The sequence below is a fragment of the Hypanus sabinus genome, chromosome 6, assembly GCF_030144855.1.
Source record: "Hypanus sabinus isolate sHypSab1 chromosome 6, sHypSab1.hap1, whole genome shotgun sequence".
Lineage (NCBI taxonomy): Eukaryota > Metazoa > Chordata > Chondrichthyes > Myliobatiformes > Dasyatidae > Hypanus > Hypanus sabinus.
The window spans coordinates 86819332-86845240 of record NC_082711.1 but is presented as its reverse complement, the minus strand read 5'-3'; the positions used below and the strand labels follow the sequence as shown (position 1 = coordinate 86845240).

Sequence of the window (25909 nt, the reverse complement as noted above, 5' to 3'; positions counted from 1 at the left end):
CTGTAATAGATGAGAGTGAGGAATTAGAAATGTGAAATAAGACTTGGAAAGCAATGTTTTGTATTTTTCTTCATTGTTGAAGTCTCTGATAGCATTCCAACGATCATAGAAATTCAAGGGATAAGAGAACTATTTAAAACAATAATTATCACTAGAGATGAAATACTAGGCAAATTAGTGGGATTAAAGGTTGATAAATTCCTTGGACAACAAAGTTCAAAGTTCAAACTAATTTTATTATCAAAGTAGATACATGTCACCATATACAACCCTGGTATTTGTTTTCTTGCAGGCATATTTAGTAAGTCCAAGACCATAATAGGATCAGTGAAAGACTGCACCCAACTGGCATAATAATAAATAAATAAGCAATAGGTATCAAGAAAGTGAGATGAATAGTCTTGGAAGTGAGTCTATTAGTTCTTGGGCAAATGAAATTGAATGAAGTTATCCCCACAGGTTAAAGAGACTGATGGTTGAGCGGTAATAACTGTCCCTGAACTTGTTAGTGTGAGCCCTATTTGAGAAAGGAGAAAGATAGCAGGAAATAATAATCCAAATATTTTTCATGAGGAAACTGCTCAAATTAATTACTAAGGAAATAGTAGCAAAACATTCATCCAAATCATTTATATAAATTGTAAAAATTTGCAGATCCAACACTGATTTCTATGGGACATTAATCATTATATTTCGTTAATCAGAAGTTGAGCAATGTACTTCAATTGTCTGTTTCCTGTTAGGCAGCCAATCTATTACCCATCCAATATTCCACCACGTATACATGTGCTTTTTGATGTAGTGTTTTGTCACTGTGAATTTATCCACTGATTCTTCTCTATCCACAGCACACATTATTTCTTCAGGGAGCTTGAATAAGTTTTTCTAATATGACTTCCTTTTCATGAAAGTATATTAACTCTTGCTTTGGCTTATTTTAACTAAGTGGCTTGTACTAACATTTTTGACTATAGCTTCTAACATTTACGATGTGACAAGTATTAAGCTGAGGGGCCAGTGAATTCCAGTTGGCTGTCTTCCTCCATTTTTGAATAAAGAATTTACATTTGCTGTTCTTCAAATCTAGAGAATTCTTAAACATTAAAGCTGACAGATTAACTCTGTCACCAGCCACTTCTTTTAAAATCCTAGGAAGAAGTCGATCAGGACCCTGGAACTTGCAGTCAGCAGCTCCAAACAATTCCCACTGCTCAGGTAATTATCATTTTACTGTGTTCTTCTGCCTTTCCAGTTTCCAAGTTACAGACACTTCTGGGAACAAAAACTAAAAATAGTTGCGAAATTCAGGAACTCAGGTAGTGTATGTGGAAAGAGCAACAGTCCCTTCATCAGAAATGAAATAAAGTACCTTTCTTAAATTATCAACCATCTTCATCTTTAATTTTCCAAACATATTTTCAATTGGAGCCACCATTCACTCATTTAATTCTTTAAAAGTCTGCAGAAACTGGCATATTTACATTCATTGTCACACAGTCTTATCATGGCTGAAAGGTCGAGCTTCCTGCCAGTATAGGACTGAGACTGTGTGAATTAGCTGTACTTTGGTTCCCTAATGCAGATATGGAACATTGATTAGGGACTTGAATTCACCAAGTTCAGGAAAAATTCACTTCAGCCAATTACTGTCCCTGGGATTGTTTTCTCTGGAATGCTGGAGGCTGAGACAGAAATATATAAAGTTATGAGAAGCATAGGAAGGATAGTCAGAGAGTTTTCCCATAAACTCCACACTTAAGGATAAGTTCAATTCTGAACATACTTCATCCATTTTTTAAAATCCCTCCACCTTTCCCTTCTTTCAACAGGGAATAATATTGTTTTCCCAATGGAAGTCAGTAGAGAAGCAGTCAATAGTGAGTGGACTATGATGACTGGAAGAGTAGTGGGGAAGCAACAGTACTTCAGAGATGCAGTTTAATTTATGCTCAATTTATCAATCTGGGCTGGCACAGAAGAAAGGGGAGCATGGAGGCAGAGAGCAAAGAAAGAATGGGTCAGTGGGGTAGAGGCAAGTGTGTAGTCAGGGAGAGGTAGAGTGGAGAAATGGGGCAAATGCAGACAGAAGAATGAGGCATTGGAAGTGATGCAGAGTCAGGACATAGGAAGCAGGCAGAATCGAAGAAAGCTGTTAAATTACAACTAAATTAGTCCTTGTCCAATCGCATGTAGCATTTGTGTTCTTGCAATTTGGCAATCATACAAGATTCTGTTCACACAGCTTGTTCTCTAAAGCTATCAACCATACAGAGATTGATATGTTTGAGTGCCCACTGGTCAGTGTGGACATAGTGGACTGAATAGTTGTTTGTATATGTTAATTCTATGACACTCCTTTGTTTTCTTGGGTAGCTATCAATCACTAAACTGGAGACTGTAGTGCTTTGAAATTTACCTATATTTTTGGTATAAGTGACTTTGGCTACAGGCCATCACTTTCACAAGTGCAATTGACTCAAATATAGATGTTAATGCTGAGGTGAAGAATGAACTGCAGGAAATTATTCTAGAATGCAGGTAACTTACAATCAAGAGGAAAAGAGTACTTGAGGCTTGTTCAAAGTACATTTATTATCAAAGTGGAGATAGCAATGGAAAACTTGGGCTATTGTTATTATTTTATCACTGTTTCTTCAAAACACTGGAACTCCCTATATAATAGCTTAGTGGGAGAGTCTTAAACTGGCAGTCGTTTAAAAATAAATAACATTCCAGCAACTTTTCCAGAATCTGTTGTTCCCCTCTATGCCCTGTGGTGCTTTGGGCAGCAACCAATCTTTAGCATTTGTCTGTTCTTCTATGAGGCCAAGTTGCTAGTTAAAAGTTCAACCCAGCATGGATGGAAAGTGTTCAAGGAGCCGACTGGATTCGAACCCGGAACCTCAAAGTCTGGTGCTACGGCTGGCTTTTTTCCAGATGAATTAGAGGTTTTGACAGCCAATTCCCCATTCAGTGAATAAAAATTCATGGCAACATCCTACTCTGTTAAATACAAAGGTGTTATTCACTCCAGGCAAGAAGAAATGAGTGGTCCTGTCTCTGAATACTGGGTTGATATTTAACGGGGTGTTGACAGCTTTTGAAAATGTGGTGAAAGCACTGTACAAACCCTCTGCAATTAGAGTGAATAGGAGCAGGAGACAGGAGTTTTAGCATTTGAATATTACATATTCTATGTAGTATTTATGCTAATGCAAGCTTAAGTGGTGACTCCAGCTATTTCTAAATGACTTATTTTGGGGAGAGTTGTGAGTTATGTTAATGATAACCAACGTAAAATGGCACAGTTCTCTTAAGAAGGAAACATCGGAAGAAATGGGTTGCTGTTGAGAAAAGAACTAGACAAAAATCTACTAGTGTTAAAAAGAAGTAATCATAATCAAAAATGAGAAGTGAAGAGAGAGATTAATGAGAGTAGGGCAGTGGATGTCTACATGGATTTTAGTGAGGCATTTGACAAAGTCCCTCATGGAAGTCTAATTCAGAAGATTCAGATGCATGGGGTCCTTGGCCAACTGGCTGTTTGGATTCAGAAATGGCTTGTGCTTGGAAGACAGAGTAGTGGTTGAAGGGATATATTCAAGCTGGAGGTCTGTAATTAGCTGTGTTCTGCGGGGATCTGTGCTGGGACCTTTGCTGTTTGTGATGCATGTAAGTGACCTGGATGAAAATGTACAGCAGATGGGTAGGTTAATAAATTTGTGGATGATACCAAAATAGGGGGTGTTGTGGATAGTGTAGAAGACTGGCAAAGAATACAGCACAATATAGATTTGTTGCAGATATGAGCAGAGAAATGACAGATGGAGATTAACCCAGATAAATGTGAGGTGTTGCAACTCAGTAAGGCAAATGAAAGGAGACAGTACACTATTAAGGGCAAGATCTTTAACAATGTTGCTCAGCAGAGAGATCTTAGGATCCAAGTTCATAGCGACCTGAAAGTGGCTACACAGGTCGATAATTTGGTGAACAGTATTATGGAAAGCTTGCTTTTATGAGTCAGGCTTTGAGTTCAAGAGTCAAGAGGTTATATTGCAACTTTATAAAGCTCAGGTTAGGCCACATCTGGAGTCTTGTATACAGTTCAGGATGCCACATTATAGGAAGGATATTAAGGCTTTGGAGAGGGTGCCGAAGAGGCTTACCAGGATACTGCCTGGTTTAGAGGGCATGTGCTATCATAAGCGGCTGGATAAATTTGGTTGTTTTCTCTGAGCACTGGTGGCTGAGGGAAGGTCTGATAGAGGTTTATAAGATTATGAGAGACATAGATAGAGTAAACAGGGAATATTTGTTTCCCAGGGTTGAAATGTTTATTACCAGAGGGCATGCAGTGAAGGTGAGAGGGATTAGGTTCAAAGGAAATGTGAGAGGTAAGTTTTTTATTCAGAGAGTTGTGGTTGCCTAGAATAAGGTGGCTGGTATAGTGGTAGAGGCAAATACATTAGAGGCTTTAAAGAGCAACACACACAAAATGCTGGAAGAACTCAGCAGGCTGGGTAGCATCTAGGAAAAGAGTACAGTCGAGGTTCTAGGCTGAAACCCTTCAGCAGGACTCACAAAATGCTGGAGGAACTGATGCGCCATCAATAACTCTTGGAGACAGGAAGTGAACGATAGGCTTTTATTAGCAGCAAAAAGGGAGCATGACATCTCGGAGACTGAGGGAGGAGCAGTGCCCCAATCGCCTTTATATAGGGGTCTGTGGGAGGAGCCACAGGAGCAGTCAGCACAGGGGCGTGTCCAGACAGGTATACATAGTTTACCACAGGAACTCAGCAAGCCAAGCAGCATATAGGAAACGTTTGGATAGCAAATGGATGTAAGGAAGATGGAGGGATATGGACATTGTGTAGGTAGGAGGGTTTTGGGTTTGGGTGTTTTTAATTTGCATTTTAGCTGGTTCGGGACAACATTTTGGGCTGAACAGCCTGTTCCTGTGCTGTACTGTTCTATCTTCTATAGAACCCAAGCGGTCACAGGGAGAACGTATAAACTCCTCACAGAAAGCAGTGGAAATTGACACTGTAAAGTGTTGTGTGAGCCACTACACTACTGTGCTGCTCACAATAGTTTATAAGTGTGCATTGATAATTATTATTCTAAAGTAGGTTCAGCACTAAGATCCATTCTTTCTCAACAATAACTTTACTGCACTCTTTCACCAATTCTAAGGATGGGTAATTATCCCAAAACACTAACGTATTTCTCATTCTACAGATCTTACTTCACTGTCAGAATTTCCAGCTTTTCAATTTTTATTGCATTAAATTGACACCCTAACTGTCACACTACCTGTGCAAATTTTCAACAGAATAAGATAGATTGGGAGAACAAATTTAATAATTTTGAGCTGATTTCTTTCACTCTTTGCTAGTGATTTAAAGTTCAAGTTCAAAAGTTCAAAGTAAGTTTATTATCAAAGTAGATACTGTAAATGTCACCATCTATAACCCTGAGATTCACTTTCTAACGGGCACTCACAATAAATACAAGAAACACAGTAGAATCAATGAAAGGCTGCACCCAAAATGACACAAACAACAAATGTGCAAAAAGAAAGCTAACTGTTCAGATACAAAAAGAAAGAGAAAATTAATAAAAAGCAATAAATAAGAGTTCTTGAAAGTAAATCCACATCAGTGGGAACAGTGCAGTGATGGGTCAAGCGGAGTGAAGCTGAGTGAAGCAATCCCTACTGATTCAAAAGCCTGATGGTTGAGGGGTGATAACTGATCCTGAACTGGTGCTGCAGGTCCTGAGGAATCTTTACCTTCTTCCTGATGACAGAAGTGAGAAGGGAGCATGGCCTGAGTAGTGAGGGTCCTTGATGGTGGATGCTGCTTTCCTGCAACAGCGTTCCATGCAGCACTCCCTCACCTGTGCTGAGGGAGATTGTGAAGATCTTGTTGCCAATTCAACTAATTGGGGTCTGCAAGTGAGGAAATTGAAGATCCAGTTGCACATGGAGGCATTGATTAGGTTTGAGGCGATTGGTGAGCTGTAGTCAATGATGAGCATCCTGATGTATGCATCTTCCCTGACCAGATGTTCCAGGGTTGAGTGAAGATCTATTATCACCGATGTGTGTCATGAAATTTGTTAACTTAGCAGCAGTAGTACAATGCAATACATGATAATATAGAAAGGAATAAATCAATTAATCAATCAATCAATCAATTACAGCACGTGTTAAAAATAGTGCAGAAACAGACATGATATATTTAGAACAAGTGAGGTGGTGTTGATTGGTTCAATGTCCATTTAGGAATTGTAGGGCAGAGGGGAAGAAGCTGTTCCTGAATCGCTGAGTGTGTGCCTTCAGGCTTCTCTACCTCCTACCTGATGATAACAATGAGAAAAGGGCATGCCCTGGGTGATGGGGTCCTTATTAATGGATTTTGTCTTCGTGTGGAACTGCTCCTTGAAGATATCTTGGATATTACAGAGACAATGCAGTAGCATCTGTTGTTGACTTCTTGTAACTGTAGGCAAATTGGAGTTGATCCAGGTCACTTCTCAGGCAGGAGTTGATATTTTTCATCAGCAACTTCTCAAAGCACGTCATCACAGTGCTACTGGACAATGGCCATTGAGGCAGGTTACCAAGATCATGGACACTGTTATCATTGAAGCCTCCTTGAAGTAGCTGGGTACCTCATACTGCTGAAGGAAGAGGTTGAGGATGTCCATAAACACTCCAGCCAGTTGATCAGCACAGGTCTTTAGTATTGGTCAGGTACCCTGTCTAGGTCAGATACTTTCCTTAGATTCACCCTTCTGGAAGATGCTCTTATGTCAGCCACAGAGACTGAAATCACAGGGCAATCAAGGCTGTGGGAGCACGTGAAAGTGCCTCCATGTTTTGACAGTCCAAGCAAGCATAGAAGGCATTGAATTCATCTGGGAGTGAAGCCTTGTTGTCACCTCTGTCACATAGTTTCACGTTGTAGGAGGTGATATTTAAGCCCTGCCACATCAATCGAGCATTGTTGAATGATTCAAGTGTGGTCTGAAATTGCCACATCGCCCGTGAGATGGTTTTTCAGAGGTGCTGCAGGTAATACATTGATAATAATTGGGCAGAGATTTCTTCAAACAAACCTGATTGAATTCCCTGACAATGTTTTGAAAGGAGTAGGCTTTTGTAGGCTGTTTCTTGTTTGCTGATCACTGCACTCAATACTTTAAGGGGCTGTTTAGGATCTGCCTTCAGCAGTATTTAAACTCCATCCATGATCACGGAGGAGAATTCTGTTGGTAAGCACATAATCATGAGATTTTCTAGGTTGGAGGAACATGAGCATGACAAGAGCACCACAAAGAGTTTATCATGAAACACAAACCCTCACTTTTTGTCTTCTCCAAATAAACAGTCTGGTCCATCTGGTGTACGAAGAAGCCCTCAGGTCTTACTGATGTATCTGACATGTCTGAAGTGAACCACGTCTCCGTGAAGTACAGAGCATAGCATTTCCTCATTTCCCACAGACACATCAATCTTGTCCATAGATCCTCAGTCTTGTTCTTCAATGAGTGTACATTTGCTAGCAAGATGTTGTGTAGACAGAGTTTCTTTCCTTGCCGTTTCAGCCTGGCTTGGAGTTCTCTCCTCGACCCTCTCTTCCAGCCGTGCCAATGCTCCTTTGTCTACTTAAATAATGCCGCACCTACTTGGGGAGTTAAGTCTGCTAAGTCCTTCAAAAGATCGCGAAATCGCTAGTTCGTTAAGGTGATTCAAATGTATGTTGCTTAAAGGGAAATTACAGTACAATGAGAGTAATTCAGAAGATGCATTTTAGAAGTTTTGTAAGCAGTCTGCGATGTATCGCCATGATTCACCAGTGCATTCCTGGGCAGAGCCCAAAACTAACCTGTCTTGTAATAATCTCAAACAGACAGTCTGGAAACAAAATTCTGCACAGACAGCACTGAACATTCTGTACTATATTATGTCCCTCCAGCTATTTTTACATTTACCTTAACTGGTTGCCAAGTCAAGTTTTTTCCTTCAAGTTTCTTAGTAACACTTTCAAAATGCTGGAGGAACTCAGCAGCTATAGAGAGGAGTAAAGTGCTTACATCCAAACATATTATTCACTAAGCATGTTAAGTTAATTAACTTATAATTTTGGAAATGTATACTTTCAAACAGTACTGTCTTGACATTGGCTATCTTCACACCCTCTTAGTCATAGTCAGTAATGATTATATCCCGACAAAAAATTCTATGGGTGCATGCAAGGCTTGCAAGGCTTCATTTAATGTCAACCCCAAAATGCCTGAACTTGTCAATACTTTGATTTTCCATTTATAATACTAAATAAGAAATGAATGTGGGGACTTGACCATTGCAGTTGAACTCACAAGATGATTGTAATTCTACATCTTATTTTCTCTGAGATAATGACCGAATGGTGGAAAACAATGTCAAAGTAACATCTTGTACACTCCACAACCATATTGCTCTGCAGTGAGAGGGAATAGATACTGTTAACAGTAGTCAAGGTAACTTTAGGCAATCCCAGATGATGTTATCTATTGTGAATTATTTTGCTCTGATTTGACCTTAGTTTTGAAGGGTCTAAAGGTGAAACATTCATTTGTGAATAACCACCAGCTTTCCTTCCATTTTTGTACTTATAATATTGGCATGATTTGCTTAGTTACGTTTTTCATCAGTGGAGGTACTTAATAATGAAGGATATGATAATAATAGTGCCATTGAATATTAATACAAAAATCATTGATTATGGAGAAATTTAGTGCCAGTGGTAAATACTTAGCTCAAGTTTACTTGCTGCTTACCAGTTGAAGCTATGCATGGCCTTGTTATCAAAAGTTTGTATGAAGCTAGCCAGACAAAGCAGGGAACGACATGAATGCAGATTATTAGTCCAGGAATATTGTTTTTCTAAGACTCTTGAATCAAAATACTCAAAATGCAAATGATTTTTCTCTGACAGCAGCAGGAACTTCCCTGCATGCTAAATATGCATTTGGAGACAGGTGGGTTACCTGTCCATTGAGAGGGGATATGGGCCGTTCAGTAGATAAGCTGTACCATATAGTCTCTCACGTTCAAACATTTCAGCATTCATCAGCAGTCCGTCTTTGTACAAATACATGACTCTGTTGCTATAGAATGCTGGGCCTGCTCTTGTTTTGATATCTCCTGATGCCAGAACAGTACCCAGGACTCTGACATTGAAGGGGCACTGAGTCATTGGGTTACCCTTTAATCTAACCTGCATTCACCCAGCAAGCAAAAAGTAGGTAGGCTAATTGTCATATGTCATGCAACCAAATGAACCTTTATACACTTCGTTCATTGACCCATTGACCAGAATAACAACGAACATATAGTTCAGTTTTTTGCTGGTTTACTGTAAAAAAAAACAAGCTTCTGTGGACAAAATAGGAAGGCTGCAGGCCATTATGATTTGATATATAGATTCTCTGAACCCATTGTCAGTAAGGGGAAACTCCTGTGATTTCAAAGTAACCCCATTGGTTTATATCATGTAATTCATTGATGATTTAGTCCTATTGATACCATCATAAAGACTTCTTCTATAATTCTGGGGTCAAGACCCCAGTGGCTCTTCCTGATTTCTTGTCGTGGCCATTGCTCTTTACCACACAGCTGTCATCTCCAATAGGTTAGCCTCCAGAAAAAGGAAGGACATTGAGTACCTAACTTTCCATAGCAGTGGAATCAGAATCAGATTTAATATCACCAGCATACATCATGAGAAAGAATTTTGGGATGCATATTGTATACGTTTCTCTGACATTAAAAGTACCTAGTGAACCTACAGAAATTATGAAATTTGGGTTCTTTGCAGCAGCAGCACATTGCAATACATAACAATAGAGGAAAAAAATCGTGAATTACAGTAAGTTTATATATTAGTGAAATTAAATAAGTAAGTATACTCTGTGTGTATGGTAGTGTTCATGGGTTCAATGTATATTCAGAAATTGGATGGCAGAGGGGACGAAGCTGTTCTTGATTCTTGAGTGTGTACCTTCAGGCTTCTGATGGTAGTAATGAGACAAGGGCATGTCCTGGGTGACTGTCGCCATCATTTGATTCACCTGCATGTGAGTCACCAAAACATAGAATCTACATAGGTCTATATAACACCACATTGTGAAGTCAGGTATTTGATGACCTGAATGATCCCGGGGATATTGAAATGCTGGTTGAAAATGCTTGATGCGTTACTCTTTACACCGGAGATTATATAGAATGAGGGCCTATATTGTAACCTGGAAATAAATGGGGGGAAAAAATAAAATACAGGCTACATGATAAAAACAATCTGCAGATCACAGGTACAACATATTGGAAAGGTAAAATTATTCACCTAACTCAGCTGCAACCTTTGTGAAGCTACTGAAAAAAAAAACTAATTGCTTGAGTGTGTGTAACAGCTTACCAGCACAATACTGCTTTAGGGTTTGCCAACAAGGTCAATAACAGCACTTTTGTGTGGAAAATTGGACACACTTTTTAAAAGCTATTTATTAATGCTTTTTGGGAGGGTGATTTTAGATGCATATCATATTTATACTGGAGTTAAATACTGTATGTAATTAGTTTTGCTATAATAAGTGTATGGGACACTGGAAAAATGTTGAATTTCCCCTTGGGGATGAATAAAGTATCTATCTATCTATCTATCTATCTATCTAATTGGGTCTGTGTCAGATACTTGGCGTCCAACAACAAGTGTACTACCACTACCATAGGATAATCATTGAAATTAATAATATTTTGACAGAAAGATTTCTTTACAAACTCACTAAAGAATAGCAACGGTAAATGTAGACCTGATAACCGCAAGAGAAACAAATCAAAGGATATTTACTTGAGCTCCAATAAATGGAATGTAACATTGATTAATATGCCTAAGGTTTGCCGGGTCCTAATTCAGTAACTACAACAAATAATGATAACTTGTATTTAAGATACAGTACAGATATTTTCCAAAGTATATCACAGTTTGACATTAGGACATGGATACAGAGATAAAGAGGCATTAAGAGAGGTGATCATAACTTTAGGTAGGAAAATAAAGAGGGCTTAAAGTTTTAGAGATATCCAGTGCGTAAGACCAAGGTGGCTAAAGCTAATAATGGGATAGATGGATGGCAGACGCACAAAAATCTGGAGCCATTGGAATGAAAAGATAAAGGGATTTGAAAGAGAATTTAAATGTAGAGTTGACAGAGTGCACAATATTTTCTAGATTATAAACTTGTCATTGAATTATGTATGTTGGGAGGAGCATGAGTGGAACCTAATACAAATGCTCAGAGGCAACAAATGATTACCTAGAAATAAAAAAAAACATACTGGAAGTTGAAGGAGGTTGGGAGATACAAACAAAATTGACAACTGGACATCTATTAAATAGGATCTATTTGTTACCCAGGAACAGCCTGTAATGGCAACCAAGAAAAGTTGAGTGACAAAGCGGGAACAAAGAATCTGATTCCAATGAGCAGAAAATTATCCCAGTGACTTAAGAAAATCTATAATAGATTGATAGGGTAGTGTGATGCCCAGTAAGTCATCTGGTTAAGTCCAGAAGCCAATGGAAGAGCTGTTTGAGTGACCAAGGAACCCTAGAACAAATAACTTGAAATGAGCTTAAATAATAAGGATTCTTAACAACAACACATGTTATTGGGAAGTAATATCTGGATTGATTTTAAGACCATCATACAAAAGTAAGATGACTAGTTAATTTGTTTTATGTGGCCTGGTTGGTTCTTGACTGTTGGCCAGTTCTTTCTTGGTTGAAACAAGGACAAGATCTGCAAGTCAGCACTCCAGGGTATGAAATCCTTAGTGTGATGGAGGGATGCAAAAGGGATGGGGTGGAGTGTTGGGGGGAAGGACACTGTGATGTGATTAAAAAATCCATTACTGTAGTAAAGAGGGAGAATTTCCCAGAAGGGTCTTCCAAGTAGGCCATATAGGAAAACAGGATCCCCACCACAAATTAGCATCCACCACTTTGTCATTCTGAAATGCAGGGAGATACCAATGCACTCACTCCTGACTAGTCACTGGATATTTAGAAAACACAAAAAAATAGCACTATTCTCTAAATACTCAATTCCCTCTGAAATGCGATCATCTCATATCCAGAACCAAGTTGTCCAAATTTCAGCTCAAATTTCATATGGCCAGTATGAAAAATGAGTTATCCCTACAACCAATTATATGGGGAAACAAGTAACAAAGTAACAGATTAAGACACAATAAACACGTAACAGGTTTACAAGAAACAAAGCAACTGACAAAAACAAACACAAGAAACAAACTAACAGTTTAGAACACAAAACACAAAGCAAAGGCTGTACCACTCTTCTTTAAGACTTCCTATGAAACCCAGCACATTCACAGTCTCTTAAAGGCAAAGTCCTCACATACACACACACACACACAAACTGGCTCGTGCGGCTGCACCTCACATTTCTCTGCATTCAAATTATTCATACTCTATTTACAGGGAAGAAGGAAGCACATCAAGTGACCCCCCCCCCCTACAAAAATACTAACCACCCCCCACCCACCGATTCCCACTGTCGGTGAACGTTAGCCAATATCCTTTGCAGGGAACCCCGAATGGAATGCAAGGAATCTGCCAGAGGACAAAAGGAACCCCTCTCTGAAGAGGGCTTGAAGAAGGAACCTTCCCCTCAACAGTTCCCCCTTTCTTGCTCCCCATTGCATAGAAGGTGGGACCCTATTTGCCTACTCCTCTCGAGCCGCAGCTTTAAGCAATGCTAAAAACATTTCTTTACAGGACATGTGGGATTCTGCTCTCCTCACCTGTTTATTTAACTTCTGTACCTGGCTAAGCGCTCCCTCTTCTACATACTCTAAAACTTGTAATAATTAAATCGCAGCATTTATAGGATGACCAATCGTTTTTAAAGACAGCACTACACCTTTTATTGGGAAAACTGCCCCAGTAACCATGTGTCCCACCATTTCAGAAGTTAATTCAATATCCTCTGGTGGGATACCACTATCACTGTATATTTCTGAGATAAGAGCCGCTGGCAAAGGACTTTAGTAATCTCCTCTACTGTGCTCCACACTGCTTGGGGTTTTAAATTCCATTCAGTAACAGTGGGATACCTAAGTTTAACTACCACCGTTACCTGAATCCATAGTGATTCATTATGCTCAGGGGGAAGCAAGCACAGTTCTCAAGGCATTATTGATTGTGTGCTGGGAGGATAGGCTCCCTAAAGCACACATCTCTGTCTTAGATAGGATTATTCAAGTATCCTCCTCATTCCATATCCTCAATTACCACACAACAAAAAGACTCCAGCAACACACACAAAATACTGGTGGAACACAGCAGGCCAGGCAACATCTATAGGAAGAAGTACAGTTGACGTCTTGGGCCGAGACCCTTCGTCAGGACCAAATGAAAGAAGAGATAGTAAGAGATTTGAAAGTGGGAGGGGGATGGGGGAGATCTGAAATGAAACGAGAAGACAGGAGGGGAAGGGATGGAGCTGAGAGCTGGAAAGTTGATTGGCAAAAGGGATACACAGCTGGAGAAGGGAAAGGATCATGGGACGGGAGGCCTAGGGAGAAAGAAAGGAGGAGGGGAGCACCACAGGGAGATGGAAAGCAGGCAAGGAGTGATTGTGAGAGGGGCAGAGAGAGAAAAAAAGAGGGAGAGAAAGAAGGGGGGGGGGGAGAAATAATAAATAAATAAGGGATGGGGTAAGAAGGGGAGGGGCATTAATGGAAGTTAGAGAAGTCAATGTTCATGCCATCAGGTTGGAGGCTACTCAGCCGGTATATAAGGTGTTGTTCCTCTAACCTGAGTGTGGCTTCATCTTGCTAGTAGAGGAGGCCATGGATAGATGTATCAGAATGGGAATGGGACATGGAATTAAAATGTGTGGCCACTGGGAGATGGTGCTTTCTCTGGCGGACCGAGTGTAGGTGTTCAGCGAAACGGTCTCCCAGTCTGTGTCGGGTCTTACCAATATATAAAAGGCCACACCGGGAGCACTGGACACAGTATATCACACCAGCCGACTCACAGGTGAAGTGTCGCCTCACCTGGAAGGACTGTCTGGCGGGGGGCCCTGAATGGTGGTGAGGGAGGAAGTGTAAGGGCAGGTGTAGCACTTATTCCGCTTACAAGGATACGTGCCAGGAGGGAGATCGGTGGGAAGGGATGAGGGGACGACTGGACAAGGGAGTCGTGTAGGGAGCAATCCCTGCCAAAAACAGAAAGGGGGGGAGAGGGAAAGATGTGCTTGGTGGTAGGATCCCATTGGAGGTGGCAGAGAATTATATGTTGGACCTGGAGGCTGGTTGGGTGGTAGGTGAGGACAAGGGGAACCCTATCCCCAGTGGGGTGGCAGGAGGATGGGGTGAGAGCAGATGTGCTCCCCAGCCTTTTGACTGTGCCTATCTCCTAAACTTTCCCCTTCATTGCCTGCACCTATCCCCTTCTCCTTAGCGGAGAATTCCCTGAGCTCTGTTGTCTCGAAGGTGTCTATTACACCATCCCCCATACATCCCTGAACCTCCTCACCCTCCCTCTTCTGAGAGGAAGAAACTGTAGGCCAAAGCCCCACCCCCCCACCACCTGGGTAATCACTAACCCAGCCCATACTGTTTCAGACACACAAGGGAGAGGGTGATCACCTCAACAATTAAACTGAGAGGTCCACACTACTCTTTCTCCCTCATTTTCATCATCCAGCTAGATATCCCCATCTCCCAGCCCCACAGTAGGATCATCACCTTGTCTCACATGGTTTGAACCTTAACAGGATCAGGTTCCCAATAGGCCCTTCAAGCCGCCTCTAAATTCTGTACTTAGCTGGCGGGTTATCTGTATATTCATATCTTCTAACTTCATAGTCCTGCTCTGAGCTCTCAGAACGATACAGTGCTGACTGAGATCTTCCAATTCATCTTAAAGTCTCGCAATTGTTTTACAATTGCTTCAAAGAGCCAGAAAGCATTCCACTGGCTATCTTTTCTTATGGGAAAACCCAACGTTTAAAGTATAGAAACAATGTGATGTCCCATATTAACCCTGGTGAAATTTAACTGGTCTGATCAATTTACCGGCATCCTGTAACCAATCAGATAGTTAGCAAGACTTCCAAACCCAGCGATATTATGTGCAGCCTGGGACTCTGCATTACTCAAACGGAGGGTCCTCTCTTTTAAATAACCTCTTAAAGAGATGCACTTATGCTCAAAAAACCAAAACACCAAATGTAATGTTGAATCAGGTTCACAGTCTAGCACTAATTTCGAATATGTATGTTAATCAATTATTTACAAATAGTAAAAGATTTGACCAAACATTCATGTTCCCCAAGCTATGGACAATACAAAGCTGTTTTGGATAGTGTGGAGGGCTGTCAGAGGTTACAGCGGGACTTCGATAGGATGCAAAACTGGGCTGAGAAGTGGCAGATGGAGTTCAACCCAGAAAAGTGTGAGGTAGTTCATTTTGGTAGGTCAAATATGATGGCAAAATATAGTATTAATGTTAAGACTCATGGCAAAATGGAGGATCAGAAGGATCTTGCGTTTCGAGTCCATAGGCCACTCAAAGCTGGTACGCAGGTTGACTCTGTGGTTAAGAAGGCATATGGTGCATTGGCCTTCAACAACTGTGGGATTGAGTTTAGGAGCCGAGAGATAATGTTACAGCTATATAGGACCCTGGTCAGGCCCCATTTGGAGCACTGTGCTCATTTCTGGTTACCTCACTACAGGAAGGATGTGGAAACTATAGAAAGGGTGCAGAGGAGATTTACAAGTATGTTGCCTGGATTGGGGAGCATGCCGTATGAGAATAGGTTGAGTGATCTCAGCCTTTTCTCCTTGGAGTGACAGAGGATGAGAGATGAAATACTAGCCCTGTTTCTCTTTGCACAGATACTGCCACCTTTGCTGCTGAGTTTTCAACATTCACTGCTTTTATAACATTCTTGAAGAGAGTTGATCCGCTGATTTTGTTTGTCCTTTTTGTTTTGCTTACCAGCATTGACATAGTAACGAATGGAAACCCTCAAAAACGTATTACAATTGGAAATGGCTCATTCATCTGTTCTACCATTTGACTTGAACATGCAAGGTCAGCATCTTTATTCCATTTATCCATATTGGCTTATATCATTATCTAAGAAAAATCTTTCCAATTCAACAGTTAACAGAACCAATTTTAATCTGCTCTGCAGGGAGAGATCTTCTGATTGTTAGTAAACCTTGTGTGAAAGTTTATCTCCTGGAATGGCCTGGAAGATGCACGCCTTCCGGGTGTGGCCTGGGGGTTAACCCATTTCCTTGCCAATGTCACTGACTGAAGTGTCGTGGGAGACCGAAACATTGAGACATCGGGCAGTGTGCGCTGCTGTCGGAGGAAAGCCCCTGTACTCGAGCAATCTCTCTTTTTCTCTCTCTCTTTTGATGGTGAATGAGGGCCTGTTGGTCCTTGTGCCGGGGCATCTTGGAGAAGTGACGTGGAGGATCGTAACATTGGAACAGCAAGTTGATGACCTCTGCTCTGGTTGTTGCAGGGGAAGATTCTCTCTCCCTCGATACGGAGAGAGCCTGTCTGAAATACCCAAGTGCTGAGTTATGGACTGTAGTTTTTGATGAACTCTAGGTTAAAGTCTCTTGATGGGCTTTTGCTGTTGTTTGCATGATGTGGGATGGGGGCTGAGGCTTCTGCTGGGGCAAGGGGTGAGAAGGAGATTGAGGGTCAATACTTCTGCTGCTGCTTGTGTGTGGGAGTGGGAGGGTTCCGTTGTTTCTATCATTCATTCTTTGGGGTCTCTTGTTCATTGGATGTCTGTGAAGAGTAGGAATTTCAGGTTGCATACTGTATTAAGTGCATTCTTTGATATTAAGTTGAACCAGTTGAAAGTTTTGAAGAAGTGACTCCCAACATCATCGCTGAAATGTATTGTTTTCAGGTTATACTTACTCTTCCTGGATTCTTCCATTGGAGGAAATAATTTCTCACTTCCTAGGTTATTAAATTATTACATTAATTTTCAATGAATAACTCATTCAAAAATTATTTTGTTTCATTTAATTATCCAGTTTCGAGGGAGACTGTCTGTTTCCTCATATGTGTTGAATATTGAGCAGTGTGTTGCCTAGATGAGCTGGAGGGTCAGGTTATGCCAATAGGCACCGAGGAGACCAGCGCTCCCCAGTTCACCAAAACCAGAGTTGGAGTGGCAGTGACCACCTCCAAACCACTAGGATCAAAGGTCTGTGTGAATCTAGAGGCTGAGAGCTGAGGCACTCAGTGGTTGAAGTTGAATGATCCTGGAGGTCAGGTCGTTTGAGGCCTGAATATCAAAACGGTGATTGGTGAGTCTTGGGGTCAAGGCCTGAATGACAAACTGTGATTGCTGAATTCATGTGTTGATTTCCAGAGGTCAGCAAAAACTGGAGTGCAAAGCTGAAGGTTGAAGTCCAGAGGCCAACGAGTCCAGAGGGAGAAAAGCCAGAAGGCTGAAGACTGAAACTGGTGAGTCCAGAAATTGAGGGCAAGTCAGAGCCAGACTGGAGGTTTAAACCCAAAGTCTGCAAGGATGGGAATCCAGGCCAGAGAGTTTGCGGGACCAGGGCCACAGATTGGAGGGCTGGAGGTAGCCTCTGCTGAGGTTGGAGGCCCGTGTGTGGAAGGAGATGGAAGTGTCAGAAACAGCTTGCTTTCTTATTGTCTTCTTTTATTGTTTTTGCTGCTTAAATTGTTATGTATTGTGTGTTGAACATTGTTGATATGTTATGTTGGTGGTACTGCAGGCTACCTCCAGCACATCCTTGGGTGTGTTGGTTGTTAACACAAATGACACATTTCACTGTATGCTTCTATGTCCATGTGATAATAAATCTGAAATGTTCGGCCAGTTATATTTTGCACATAAACCAACAGCACTCAATTCCACCTTTACCACATGTCAAACAAGAGAACATCTGCAGATTCTGGAAAGCCAAGCAACACGCACAAAATACTGGAGGAATACAGCAGGTCAGGCAGCCTCTATGGAAAAAAGGAACAATTGACATTTCGGGCCAAGACCCTTTGGCCTGACTTTACCTCTTCTCTCTTGGTTTCGGAGACAACCTTTGCAGAAGTACCATCTTAATCTACACTCCTAAGTAAATTATGTTATTGTTCAGGCAAGCACTCAAAAGGCCAAAATTCACTCCTCACAACACTTGAAACAAACATTCTTTAGTGTGACGATTTAATGATTTATCCTGGCTGCACCCAAAGGATGAACTAAATAGTTTTCACTCTTGGGAGTTGTCTGTGATCTTGACATGTTTTTCATATCTCATTTACTGTCCACCACATATGATTGTATTCCCCTTCAAATGTCTGATCACCTCCACCTATTTGGCATTGACACCCTTATCTTTGGCCATCTTTTGTGGACTTGAATCTTGTTCATCTCAGTATCATCTAGAAACTTCAAATTGTCCAAATTTCTGCAACATACAATTTCCCTCCACAATAAGTCTTGTTCATTAATCATACTTACCCTTCCGAAACTAATTTCCTCTACTTCACCAACTTAAAAATTCTCATCCTTGTCATTTAATCTATTTTAATTCTCAATCCTTCTCAAACTGGCATGTTGTGCAACTTCTCTCCATTTTTACCTCAGCTGCCTGGATTCTTCCATTTGAAGTTCCTGACTCTATACTTGTCTTCTCAACACTGCGAACTTCCATCAAATATTTACTCACCTTCGCTAATTAATCCCATTCTATATGCATCTCTGGACTGTGAGGTTTCTTTTAAAGCAGTGAAAGAGATCTGGTGTTCTTTTTGATGACTGAATAGTAGGGAAAACAGGAACACAAAAATCCTTCAACTCAAAGCATTTATTTTTAATGTATAAATAACTGTATTTGTATTGTACAAATGCATTAAATTGAAGCCCAGATGTGTTAAATTCTGTATTAAAATGTTTAAAAACATCAGTGTAACTCTTACCTGTTTATACATGATAAAACATTTGATTTTGCGCATTTTCAATATGCTTTGAAATAGGAAATACACTTTCTCTAATATTGTACCCTATACACATTTTAGGATATGTACACATTTGTAATGCCATTTTAAATAGTATTATTACTTTGTGAAGGAACTTAAGTTATGATTTTATAGGTTTAACCCTTACAGATTAGTTTCAGAAGTATACATTGTTTTCTAAATGTTAACACCATTCACGATTGAATTTGCCAAATTTTCGACTTTATTTGCAACATTGCAGAAATGCCTTTTAATTTCAATAGCAATAAAGACTACATGCCAATGTAGATAATGTACCCATTCCTTTTCCCTCGTTCAGGTTTATCACCTACAGGGTTTCATTGTACGAACAATTACTAGGCTGTAGGAAAATACCCTGATGACCTGAGTATATGCGAGTGCTATCTGATTTATGAGATCACACAGCCTCCCTTCTCTTTGAAGGGATTCTTGTCTTCTGGGATCCCCTTTACCAAAGGATCTTCTGCAGACTGTGATTCAATGTAATCCTTCAGTTCCTCCGCACACTTGGATACCTGAAATAGTTCAATGCCAAACCATAAGCACCAGAAGACAATTGGAATGATGGCAAAAATCTAAACATAATACATCTTGGAATTTAATTTGGCAGCCATGTGGCTCAAAGAGTGCCACTCTTGTCTGTGTATCACAGAACTCTCATTTCAAAAATGTATGTTGACACTTTATTAGACTGCGGAGATGCCAATTATTAAAGGTGTCAGAACAGAGACTGCTGCCCTTACAGGCGTGTTCCAAAGGCTATATATCCTCTAAAGTTGACACAAAATACCCCACATTATTATTTGGAAGATGAGAGTTAATCTGGATGCCCTGACCAATATTTAGTCATTTATTGGATTTGACTATCTGGTCATTTTTATACAGCTATTTGTCAGAGGTTACACTTCAAAAGTTATTTAACTGTAAAAAGCTGAAGTGCATTAAAGATACTTTATCTTCTATTACTGTCTATCATAAGTGGTCAATGCAACAGGGATCTAAATGGTAAAATTTTGGACATTGCAGCTAAGAGTAGTTTGTTATAACAACGATTTGAGGTTCAAGTTAATATGCACTGTAACATTTCTATTTATAAAGTATCATTTCATCTACTCCAACTTAAAAAGAACAATACACCAAGCCCAACCTTAATTAGGATCAGCTAGGTAGATCCCCGCACTCTATGATTATTAGTAAAATTAGTATTTTTTCCTGAGACTTGCATGAAATTTAAATTGGTTTCTCCCATTCTCGACCGTTAATCAAATTTATTTAATATTACTGGGAAGCTTGCCGTTTGGAAATGTTGAAATGAATCTTAGCAATGAGAAGACACACAATATTTATAATTCTTCAAAACAGCACCAACAGATGCAAGATTTTGCGATGCTACTGTTCCGAAACATAAGCAGAAGTTCCTACCAGCATCCGCTCTAAAGGCAATTCTTTCTTAAGTTGCTCTATCTCCATTTTCAAACGGTCTTTATCTGATAAATCTTCCATTTGCCTTCTATAATTGCCTTAAAAATAAACCAACTTTCGTTCAGAATCGTATCAAAACAATCGCAATTTTCAACCTCAGTTTTAATATTTTTTTAAAAAGCGGCGAGAGCATGCCATAATACAAACAAGCAGGCGATGGGCTCACCAGTTTCCCGGACCCGTTAAGCTCAGCAGTGGCGAAGGATGCTCTCCCGCCACAGCAGCTGCCCACCTTCTGTCCCCACTCCACCGCCACAAGCAGTGATCCCGCAGTCTGCCGTCAACCCTTTTAAAGCGGTGCCCATAATATTTTAATCTATAATATGATTAAATCACCAGATTTAAAAGATTTGTGCATTAAGTGGAATGATAGAAAATCCTTCCTTTCCAAACATATTGTTTTGGAACTGCATACGCAACTTCCAAAGAAAAAAAATGTATATTTTTAAAAAACACATATCCTTCCTTTGGTTCGTCAGCTTTCCTGTAAACATACTTTTTGTTTATTTTAAAGTTGCATTTATTAATAAAGTGGATCATGCTGACGTCAGTAGCCGTAAGCTGCAAAAGTCGGTTATCAGAGTATTTATCGCCTCTTAAACATCTGTTGAACTAGCCAGCTGATTCATGCAGTCCCAGTCACTTATAATAAGCACACATTTTAGATATCGCATTGTACACAACACTAAAATAGAACTAACAATTATTCTCTTCTAAACATAGACTCAAATTTAAATATTTATCCTTTGTTTGAAACATGCTGATCTCTTCAAAATTACTGCAGAAATATGGCTTCTATTATGCCAAAGTCTACTGATTCGGAGTTGAAGAGGGCAGTCTTACTCAACGGTAACGTCGATTGCAGGTATGTTTACATGTGATACAATTGGATAGAAATTGATTTTATTTTGCCAATTTATAAAATAGATTTAGAGAAGCCCAAATTCTGCACGTGCCAGTAAGATAACTGTGAGAGCTTAACGATTTTTTGCAAATTTCTTTGGTTGTCATCTAAAACTTATACAGCACAGCTACAGAGGTAAATGAGGTGTTTAAGCTCCCTCATAAAATTCCATATTACTGAAGCATATTGATTTTTTTAGTCAGCCTGAGATGATTGGATGTACACTGCCAATGAGTTGCAGTGGCCCCCTGCCTCCCTCATAGATATTCCAAATTCTTCCCTTCAGTTTACCCCCGTGCTTCCGGAAGCAACAGGCCAAAATTAGCTTTTTTTAAGCTGAAGGCTTGATGAGATGCTGGATGTCTACTCAAAGGGTGGATCAGGCCTATATTTCTGGTTTAAGATGGTGCTACTTGCCGGTTTGAGCGACAACTTGACGGTGGCCAATGAAACAACAAAGCAACTAAATACTTAATTATTCATACTTTTTCTGGTAAACAATTGCTGCAAACAGAGGCCCATGGCTTCCCTGACAGAGTTCAGCTGAGTCATTTTACGATCTGACATTTCGGTGGTGTGGCTGGAGTCTTGCTGGAGCTGACTGATTGCAGCATGTCAGGGCCGGAGCTGCTGGAGGGGAGTTGAAGGGAATTAAACGTGGCGGAGCCAAGGTGAGCAAAGATCGGAGGTTTGATCAATTTAAGAGCCAAGCTGAATTGGAAAGGTCAGGTAATTCGACGTGGGAGGGGTGAGACATGGAAAGATTCGAGGTTTGATAGATTTAAGAACTGAATCAACAGGGTGACAAATCAGTAGTGGAGAGGAAGCGGGCAATTGAAAGCATCAAATCACTTGATCTGAATCCTGCCATTCATGGGTTGATAATCATTTGTGTACAGAGTGGGATTAACAACATACCTGGTGACCACACCTGAATATAGAAGAACCGTCATCCTAAAATTACTATGCTGCTCTCAGTTTAACTGCAGTTAATGTTCAAAATTAAAAGTAAATTTATTACCAAGGCACATATATGTCAGCATACCCTACAATGAGATTTATTTTCTTGCAGGCATTCACAAAGAAAAACAATAGAGTCAATGAAAAACTACATAACGATGGACAAACAAACATTGAGTAAAAGAAGACAAGATGTGCAAATGCAAAATCTAATAATAATAAATAAATAATATTAAGAACATGAGTTGTAGAGTACTTGAAAGCGAATCTGTAGGTTGCAGAATCAGTTCCGTGTTGAGGTGGGTGAAGTTATCCATGCTAGTTCAGGAGCCTGATGGTTGAACTGTTCTTGATCATAGTGGTGGAGGACTTGAGGCTCCTGCATCCGGAACATAGCCCTCCATACTCCTTGCATCCATGAACATATCCAAATTTCTCTTAAATATTGAAGTAGACTGCACTTCTACTACTGGCAGCCTGTTCCACACTCTCTGTGCCTTCTGAGTGAAGGAGTTTCCCCTCATATTCCCCATAAACATTTCACCTTTCTCCATTAACACATGACCTTAGTCTTAATCAACCTCAGGGGAAAAAGTTTGCTTGTATTTACTATCATCATCATTATCATGTGCCACGTCATTTGACGTGGACGATTATTGTCTTTTCGTGACCATGATTGTTCTTGACAAATTTTTCTACAAAAGCGGTTTGCCATTGCCTTATTCTGGACAGTCTTTACAAGATGGTGACCCCAGCCATTATCAATACCCTTCAGAAATTGTCTGGTTACATAGCCAGGACTCGAGATGTGCACCAGCTGCTCATGCGATTACCTACCACCTGCACCCATGGCTTCACTTGACCTTGATCAGGAGGTTAAGCTGGTTCTACACCTTTCCCAAGGGTGACCCCAGGCTAGCAAAGGGGAAGAGAGCGTTGCACCTCCTTTGGTAGAGATATATCTCTACCCAACCACCCAACTCTATCTATGCCCCTCATAATTTTGTATACTTCCATCAAATTTAAGCTCAATCTTCTACGTTCTGGGGAATAAAGTCCTAACCTATTCAACCTTCCCTATAATTCAGGTCCTCAAGTCTCTGTACTCTTTCAATCTTTCTTATATATTTCCTCTGGGTATGTAACCAAAACTAGGCACAATACTCCAAATTAGGCCTCATCAAGGTCTTATTCAAATTCAGCATAACATCCCAAATCCTGTACTCAATACATTGATTTATGAAGGCCAATGTGCCCAAAGCTTTCTTCAGGACCCTATCCACCTGTGACAACATTTTCAAGGAATTATGATTCTTTCTCTGTTCTACTACACTCCTCAGTGCCCTTCCACACACCTTGTAAGACCTACCCTGGTTGGTCCTCTCAAAGTGTATCACCTCACACTTGTCTGCATTAAATTCCATCTGCCATTTTTCAGCCCACTTTTCCAGCTGGTCCAGTTTCTGCTACATGCTTTAATAGTATTTCTCACTGATTCCTATACCTCCAATCTTGGTGTCATCCGCAAATTTGCTGATCCAGTTTACCATATTATCATCCAGATGGTTGATATAGATGACAAGCAACAGCGGACCCAGCACTGATTCATGTGACACTCTACTAGTCATAGGTTGACAGTTAGAGAGGCAACCATGTACTACCACTTCTGGGTTCTCCCACAAAGCTAATGTCTAATCTAATTTACTACTGCATCTTGAATACCAAGTGACTTAACCTTCTTGACCAACCTCCCATTTAGGACCTTGACAAATGCCATACTAAAGTCCATGTAGAGACCATCCACTGCCTTGACTTCATCAACTTTCCTGGTAACTTCCTTGAAACACTCTATAAGATTTGACAGATATAATCTACCATGCACAAAGCTATGCTAACTATTTCTAATCAGTCCCTGTCTATCCAAATACTTATACATCTGGTCACTTAGAATTCCTTCCAATAACTTTCCCACTACTGATGTCAGGTTCACCAGTCTATAATTTACTAGTTTATTGTAGGAGCCTTTCTTAAAAAAACAGAACAACATTTACCTATCCTCCATCTTCTGGTACCCCAACCATGGTCATGGTTGCTTTAAATATCTCTGCTTGAGCCCCTGCAGTTTCTGCACTGTCCTCCCGCAGGGTCCAAGGGTATAACTTGTTAGGCCATGGAAACTTATCCACCCTAATTTGCTTCATGACAGCAAACACTTCTACCTCTGTAATCTGTATAGGGTCCATGACCTTGCTGCTGCTTTGCCTCATTTCTATAGACCATGTGTCCATCTCCCAAGTAAACATAGGCACCAAGACTCCATTTAAGATTTCCCTATCCTTTTAGGGTACATATATAGATTACCATTGATCTTCCAGAGGACCAATCTTGTCCTTTGCCATCCTTTTGCACTTAACATACCTGAAGAATCCCTTCGGATTCTCCTTCACCCTGTCTGCTAAGGAAACTTCATGCCTTCTTTTAGCCCTCCTGATTTCTTTCTTAAGTGTTCCCTTGCATTTCGTATATTGCTCAAGTATTTCATTTGTTCCTACCGGGTTATAGCTGCTATGCACTTTCTCTTTACAGTGAACAACAAAGATTTTGCTTCCTGAATACCTTTAGGTGTACCTTATGAAGTTTGGGCTACTGATCGTGAAAATCACCATGACATTTCCTTATCACGCACCATTTCTTGAAATCACTTATGTTTATTATTCAAATTCATAATTCAAGTCAATTAAAATGTTGCCTACAATGTAAGCTGGAAAGTTTCCTATCTTGTCCAGGCATGCTTGGGCATGCTTAGACAGTGTGGCTGCTGCATGGCAGGACAGGTTTCAGTAATAATTATTGGGTTCAGGACTGTAAGGATGGAATTTGCTATCACCAGGTACAAAAATTTCCATGAAGGATTTTGATATTTGAGACAGATGCTTCCAAGAATAACTGTTGCCAAGATTAAGGAAAGCATTTTTGTTGGTCCACAAATCAAACAGGCCATCAATGACAGGCAATTTGAAGAATTTCTAGTGGGACCGGAGAAAATCACATGGAAGGCATTCAAGAAAGTTGTTGAAATTTTTCTCCACATCTACAGAGCACCAAACTACACGCAGCTGGTTGAAAGCATGCTTCAAGCATATAAAATCATGAAAGGCAACATGTCACTAAAGGTTAATTTTCTGTCTTCCTATTTAGACTTCTTCCCTGTAAATCTTGGTGCTGTTAGTGACGAGCATGGTGAAAGGTTTTTCCAGGACATTATGGTCATGGAGAAAAGATACCAGAGCAACTGGAATCCATCAATGCTGATGAATTATTATTGGACACTTAAGCAAGAAGACTCAGACACTGAGCCTGAGTACAAATGAAAATCATTAACAAAATATTTTAACTTAGTTGAACTATTGCAATGCATCAGGGCCATTATGCA

At 40.3% G+C, this 25909-nt stretch overlaps 1 protein-coding gene and 1 long non-coding RNA gene across 6 annotated transcripts in view; one reads left to right on the top strand and one right to left on the bottom strand.

Moving 5' to 3' along the window:
- LOC132395666 (uncharacterized) overlaps positions 1 to 22489 on the top strand; it is a 28048-nt gene extending 5559 nt beyond the window's left edge. Inside the window, exons 1-4 of one of the 4 annotated variants that reach the window (XR_009512711.1) lie at positions 1024 to 1215; positions 16092 to 16184; positions 16288 to 17591; positions 21397 to 22489. This is a non-coding gene — a long non-coding RNA (uncharacterized LOC132395666). Of the gene's footprint in view, positions 1 to 1023; positions 1216 to 16091; positions 16185 to 16287; positions 19221 to 21396 lie in introns of those variants that run through there. The other 3 variants (XR_009512710.1, XR_009512709.1, XR_009512708.1) reach the window with 3 other exon arrangements.
- Positions 19520 to 25536, bottom strand: LOC132395665 (guanine nucleotide-binding protein G(T) subunit gamma-T1-like). Of its 2 annotated transcripts, XM_059972558.1 has the most exons (3): positions 25526 to 25536; positions 20553 to 20637; positions 19520 to 19645 (listed from the first exon to the last, which is right to left on the bottom strand). In XM_059972558.1, exons 1-3 carry the CDS (start codon positions 25534 to 25536, stop codon positions 19520 to 19522), a joined length of 222 nt encoding a protein of 73 aa, XP_059828541.1. The 2 variants fall into 2 exon arrangements, with proteins under 2 accessions (XP_059828541.1, XP_059828540.1); XM_059972557.1 differs by lacking the exon at positions 25526 to 25536 and having other exon boundaries at positions 20553 to 20645.
- Positions 25537 to 25909: the final 373 nt, after the last annotated feature.

What these genes read in the sequence shown, in the direction of transcription:
- LOC132395665 (XM_059972558.1), bottom strand. An exon ending in TGCCTTTAGAGCGGATGCTG is followed by an intron (nt 19,646 to 20,552) that starts GTAGGAACTTCT and finishes GAACTATTTCAG; the next exon opens with GTATCCAAGTGTGCGGAGGA.